Source organism: Lineus longissimus, chromosome 1 (assembly GCF_910592395.1).
Source record: "Lineus longissimus chromosome 1, tnLinLong1.2, whole genome shotgun sequence".
Taxonomy (NCBI): domain Eukaryota; kingdom Metazoa; phylum Nemertea; class Pilidiophora; order Heteronemertea; family Lineidae; genus Lineus; species Lineus longissimus.
The window spans coordinates 28,742,299-28,748,523 of record NC_088308.1 but is presented as its reverse complement, the minus strand read 5'-3'; the positions used below and the strand labels follow the sequence as shown (position 1 = coordinate 28,748,523).

The window sequence follows — 6,225 nt, the reverse complement described above, 5'->3', positions numbered from 1 at the left end:
AAACTGCCACACATCGTTCGATACAGAAAGTAACCAGGATCCAAGTTGAAAGAGAGCCACAGAACATAAACATAAACATTTGAAACTTGCAGTGACCGTCAGAGAGCGCCTCTTGGACGTAAACCGTTTGCCCAGAAAAGGCGTAGGCGCCTTTGTCCAGCCAGTGATTGACACCAACACACAGGTTGACAAGGTCGGCTACAGCCAGCGGCCCGAGGTAGGTTGCAGTCACGATGTCTCGATGGCGGACACGGAAAAATATCACAATCGACAGAAGATTTCCGAAAATGCCCGATACCAGAACGATCGCCGTGACGTAGACACCAAAATGCACTACAAGATATGTCAATGAGGCAAATATGTCATCTTCACTCTCGTCAATAGATGCTGAATGCGTTGAACTCGTGAAGTATATCGTCAGAACGGAATGGTTCTCGTTTTCCAACATTGCGTGAAAAAGTTTGTAGCTTCTCATTAAAAAAAGTGCTGAGATGGTCGTTTGGCAATCGAGCGTGGAGTTCAACTGAAGTGGAGGTTCCCACCACCAAATGTACTTGGAATTATCACTGAGAAGTACATCGCCTACATGGCGGAATTTTGGAACCTTGGATCCAATCGTCTGCCTGCCGAATCCGAAAGCTTCCCCACATAGCTAGATTATCTGGCCTCCTTCACGCGACTGATGGCAACCGAACAATGAACTCGGTGATTTGTACCGCGGCAGTCAGTCTGAGAATAGCACTCTTCCTCATTTATATATAGCGTCTGCTTTTGAACCTAAGGAATGTAACTTGAGTCCTGATATATATACATGATCTTTTATTCTATTTATAACCGAGCACAACGCTGGTCTATTCTAGTCTTGGCACACCCAAACAGCAAAAAATTGGTAAGTATATTCAGTTCTCCTTCGTTTAACTCCAAATCTACTTTCGAAATTTGAAACTCGAGTGCACTGTCCGTCGTTCCAAACAACTCAATATGATATAGCTATTACCGTCACTACATACCTTTGTTCCCTTCACATTGGAAACTGTTCTTGATCCACTCGCTTCCAAACCTGATGTTGTTAGAACACATAAAAAAACTTGTCGTTTTCGCTTCCGTCAGCTGTCATCAGGAGTGAGAAACTAGGTGAGATATCAAATGCATTTCGTGATAAAGGCAAGTCGGTGATGAGGATAGTCATTAGCAGAAGTTCTGTTGTACAAACATAGGCGTTTTCAGTGGGTAGAAGGTCGATATTACGATAACAGAAACCACCTGCGCACGTCCCCGTCCATTCTCAGACAGAAACTCGACCGAGCAGTAGGACCAACGACAACCTAGAAAATGTATGTATACCTCAACATCGTCCTAATTAGTTTTGAGTATTTGAGTATGACTTATCCTGCAGGATAGAGGGGAAAGCATTGGAAAGAGTCACGTGTTAGATACTAGAAAACAGTCTCGAGTACTACAGCTCTAATGATTAAACCTATCAACTGACGAAAAATTGGCACGCTGCAAACGACTTCAATAAGCAAGAGAGGAAGATATTGTTAAGGAAGAAAAACAAGCAAAAATATCCAGCAATAGAAGAGTGCCTTTGCGAAACAATAGTCAGTTTTCTCTTCTCCAGCGAGAGATGAAGACGTCTCAGATCTTTGTAATGCTGGTGACAGTTTGCCTGGCGCACGGTAGGTTGATCTTGCTAATAAAGGTAAACAGGAAGCGGTAAAGGTCGTAACTAAAACCAGGCTACCAAACAAAAGATGCAGAATATGTTGCTGAAGGTGGCTGAAACATTCATAAAATGGATCACATGAAAGCAATACGAGAGACACTGCGGTGAGGAAGGTTGGGATTTGAGCGCTTTCAGCTGTGAACGAAGGTGTTACACAAACAAAACATGCCACAAAAAACACCCATTTGATTTCCATCACAATTGGGTATTTGCAGGTTTGGAACTAGAAGCAAAAGATGACCCTGAAAAGGTCATGGCCAAAGTTGACAAGGCCACCGTGGCTAAGGTGATAGCAGGGCTGATATCCCCTGCTGCTGGGATTGTTATAGGCATTGCAGAGCTTGTGAAATATCTGACCAAACCATCTGTAACAGTTGCCCCAACGGTACCTCCAGGTAGGCTTAGTTTCTAATTATATTTCCCGGGTTCGATGGCCGGCCGGTGCCACTTTGTAACACTCTATACTGGCCTGAAATGTCCTTGCGTGCGCTAGATTGTGGCTACTCTTGGTTCCCCAGGAAGGTTTCTGGATAGCCTGGGTAATGATGTTTGAGATTGTAAAACGCTTTGAGACAGTAGATGATACAGTGAAAGGCGCTATTTTAAGAACTCGCTATTATGTCACAGTCCTCCACCCGATTCATAACGAGAATGTTTGACCTATCTTCATTAGGCAGTGCACTGATATTTCTTTTATGTGATCCATTTTACCTCTCACACTTCGACACCACAGTCATCTCCTTGTAGTAAAGCCATAATGAGTTTTACTTTAACTCCAACTTCAAGTCTGCCGTTTATAACAATTCTCTACCAAATGTGTTGCGCGTGCACGATCAGCACGTGCGTTCTCTCCGTTTCCGAGTGCGTCGACATACGAATGTGGTAGGCCTACCTCACAATCCTCCTTTCATCACGTACATGTATATGTAAATTAAGTTTAATTTAAGCTAGAAAGACCATGATCTGATATAATGACGGAAGATAATCATAGGCCCGGGTGGACTTCTTAACCAGTCCGACAGTCATATCGAAAATGATTCTTCTTTGCTTCTTCAGCGGAACTTGCCTTTTTGGATGTGGACATACCAGGCGTAACGGGTAAGCTGCAGCAGATATAAGTATACCAAATCCTTTCAATTATAAAACTTAGCGGTCATAAAAGAGAGAACACCTAAGTTCCATGGCTTGGAATTGGTTGGGAATGTGTTGATATGACGGATGATGAGCGATAAAATACTACTGTACTGCCTAACCATCGATCTTTAGAAAGACGGTAGATGGGTTGTAGTTTATTCCTATGCCCGGTCCCAGCAGCATTCATTTATTTTTATACTTTACTATCTTCCACAGTTGAAAGATGCCTCACATGTTAGAACACCTTGCTTTCTGTTTCAGACGACCCAAGACGACTGGTGGCCGTCCACGCCTACACGAAAGGTTTATCGAACGCAGCCACTGCAGGTAAAGAGGAGTTTCCATGATGCAATGTTTGTTCATGGATCTGGTCATATGTAGTACATTTGTATTGCGTCAATATAAAGATGGGTGCTATTGTGAACTTAATTAAAATAAGGAGTAAGTCATCTTGTGGAGCAATGCAATGTATTGTGGCGCGGAATAGCGAATGCCATCTGAAGGTGGACTTGAAAGATTTGGGACTTCTACATGAAACATATTCGGTTGGATCCAAGCTTTGACCATTTCACCTTGTTCTCCAGCTTGTACACTGCCGTTAGATGAACCAGGATTCGGTCTTATAGATGATAAAAATCTGGGCTTGGGCAAATCCGTCAAGACCCAGGACTGCAAGACCTATACCTGCCTTAGGGTATATGAGACTGCTCAATTCGATATGGCACTGATCAGTGAATATGATGGTAAGCGACCTCCTCATTTCCAAAATATATGTTTAATATCACAACGACACGTCGTGTATCGAAAGGTGTTTATGCAGTTTATTCACACACGTGCATGGTTCAGTGATGTATGTTTCCGACATTACATATTCGGTGGAAAAATGCTTGTCTTGAACTGGATCGCCCCATTGGCCTTCCTTACATCAGTAGGGCTCCAATTGATTGTCCCTGAACGGCTATCTCTCATTGTTCCATGTCTAGGTTGTTGGTACAAAAACGATTGTTACCTTCCTGGATTTGAGTTCAGAGATGACAGATGTTACAAGAGAACTTGTGAAATCAATCGCTCCAAGGCTGACAATAAAATCCGCAGCAATATCAAATTCATCAGTACCGGTAAGTAGTCCCAAGTGGTCCTGTGCCTCCTCATGCACCCCCGCTATGATGACAAAGTTTCTGCAAAGCATGCGTGTTGAAGGGGCCTATGGGAAGGTATCGGTTATGGTGGGGCAGTTAGGAATGGCCTGTTGATTATCGATTGGCTGCTGATTGGAATTCATCAAATGCGTATTCTGTTTCTTACAAGAAGAGTAGACGGGAAACGGACCAAATACTCAACATCGTGAATAACGGTTACAGTTGCATAGATATGAACTAGAAATCACATTGACTCGCTAACAATCCAGTATCAACTTTTAGTTGCAGACTGTCCTAACGCCGATGGAGGCTGTGTTGGACCGATGACGAGTAACTTTGACTGCTTCCTCAATGGGGTATACGAGTCTCATTGCATCTGCAAAAAGAAGGGATCGATCGTGTTTCTCGACAGTCTTATGCGTTTTGGTAAGGTCAACGGGAACATCAACAAAGGCAGCACAAAATATTGTGGGCCAGTTCGATCCTCACTGTTTATATTTTAATCTAGAGGTCTACTTTCGACATGATCGATGTTCTCCGTGCCGGACCTCTCTGCTCCCAGACCGGTGGAGTCGATGTCTATGATGTTCGCTGCAAATGCACACAACCGTTCTGCGGCTGGTTGCGAATACAAACGGTCTTCAGCCGGTTGCAAAGAGAAACGAAAGGACACATCCATCCAACATCTTTGTCTTCTACTTGTGGTATATACTTGTTGCCATCGGTATCATAATATTCCAGGTGCAAAGGTCCCAACGATCGGAGGTAACGCCAACGGAACCTACTGCTTTTTCAAGTTCTGGGCGAATGGTCAATACAACAATAAATGTATCCTTGAAGGCAGGGACAAGGAATGGTGCGCTACCACTGACAACTACGACCGAGATGGCAAGTGGGGATACTGCACAGGTAAACAACCCAATTCTCTGTCGTGTGTATGCGTGTGTAGGCCTCAGGTATGAGAATCAATGGAATGAAAATATCTGTTCCTGGCTTCTGGGTGTGACAAACAAAACACCGGTGGACAGCAGACATTCTCAATGGTAACTCAATAGGTTCTGTCGGTTCATGTTGCTTTCTTCCTGCTTTCAGAGAGCCCACGGTACCGATACACCAAGGATAGCACGAAATGTCATCTCCCATTCAAATATAACGGCATGCTGTACCACGACTGCACTACGGATGGCAGTGAGAATGGTGAAGCTTGGTGTTCGACACAGTTCAAGTACGACCCGAAAAAGAAGGGCATCTGTGACGTAAGAATCATTTAAACAACTGTGTCAGAGTTAAACCACCATTAAACTACTAGCTAACCGGCTAAAATATTTGAAGTTCAGAATAGGGTTGCAACTAATTAAACATTAGAGTTTCGTTTACTGGAATCTATAGTTAATATCTATCATCAGACAGGTTGATGGCGATCTAGACACCAAGATATTACTGTTCATGTCGACCATAACACTGTCAAACATTGTCTTTATTCTTATTTGCAGTTGTCAAACGAGTAACTCCGCGTCAGCGCTGTCGCTGAGGAATTTCTGGTTACTGAAAGAATATTTGAGGTCAAAAACGGAATGAAAAAATAAAGTATATCTGCGTTTATGCCTCGAGTACTCACGTCTCTGATGTGTAATTGCATGGTAACAGAACCCATTAGCATTGATAGATCGTTGGAAGCAGAAAACTAATATATGGGAATCTGCACATGGAAGATGATACGAATCTCCGGCAGCCTGTCGTTCCACTTTCCCCGTGCAGATAGCAGTTGTAGCATCGCCGACTTGGATCCCTGTCAAGGGCAGGTTGATGGAAGAGCTACCACGGTCTTCCGAGATGGCAGTGTGGTCAGTTAAGCCAGCTCCGATGGGCTGCGCCTCCAATGATGATATGACCATTTGCTGTTCAATATTTTGTTATTTCTACCGATCTCTTCAACAGTATTACCTTCAACAATGGTAACGATATTTGTCAAACTTGAGTAGGCCTACATAGTTGATTACACAATGAAGACAATAAAGCACTTCAATATAGTGCTGATGATCATACAAACAACAACATTCTTGACAACTCTTTGCAAACCGCATTGAAAACGGTTATAGTTTTGGAGGATGTAAGTGTTGATATCAATATGAAGCAGACAGTACTATAATAGCTCGCCTGCGCTATGAACCGCTATAATAATGTGCACGCATGATAGTTCCTCCTCTGCTTAGTAGGTGGCTTCCC

At 43.3% G+C, this 6,225-nt stretch overlaps 1 protein-coding gene across 2 annotated transcripts; it reads left to right on the top strand.

Annotated features, from left to right (window-relative positions):
• The first annotated feature begins 1,197 nt into the window (after positions 1-1,197).
• LOC135482838 (uncharacterized) lies at positions 1,198-5,601 on the top strand. Of its 2 annotated transcripts, XM_064763267.1 has the most exons (11): positions 1,198-1,334; positions 1,622-1,679; positions 1,942-2,121; positions 2,783-2,824; positions 3,122-3,187; positions 3,445-3,603; positions 3,844-3,978; positions 4,282-4,425; positions 4,741-4,908; positions 5,092-5,255; positions 5,493-5,601. In XM_064763267.1, the coding sequence occupies exons 2-11, from the start codon at positions 1,628-1,630 to the stop codon at positions 5,505-5,507; spliced, it is 1,125 nt and encodes a 374-aa protein (XP_064619337.1). In that variant the 5' UTR covers positions 1,198-1,334; positions 1,622-1,627; the 3' UTR covers positions 5,508-5,601. The 2 variants fall into 2 exon arrangements, with proteins under 2 accessions (XP_064619337.1, XP_064619346.1); XM_064763276.1 differs by lacking the exon at positions 1,942-2,121.
• Positions 5,602-6,225: the final 624 nt, after the last annotated feature.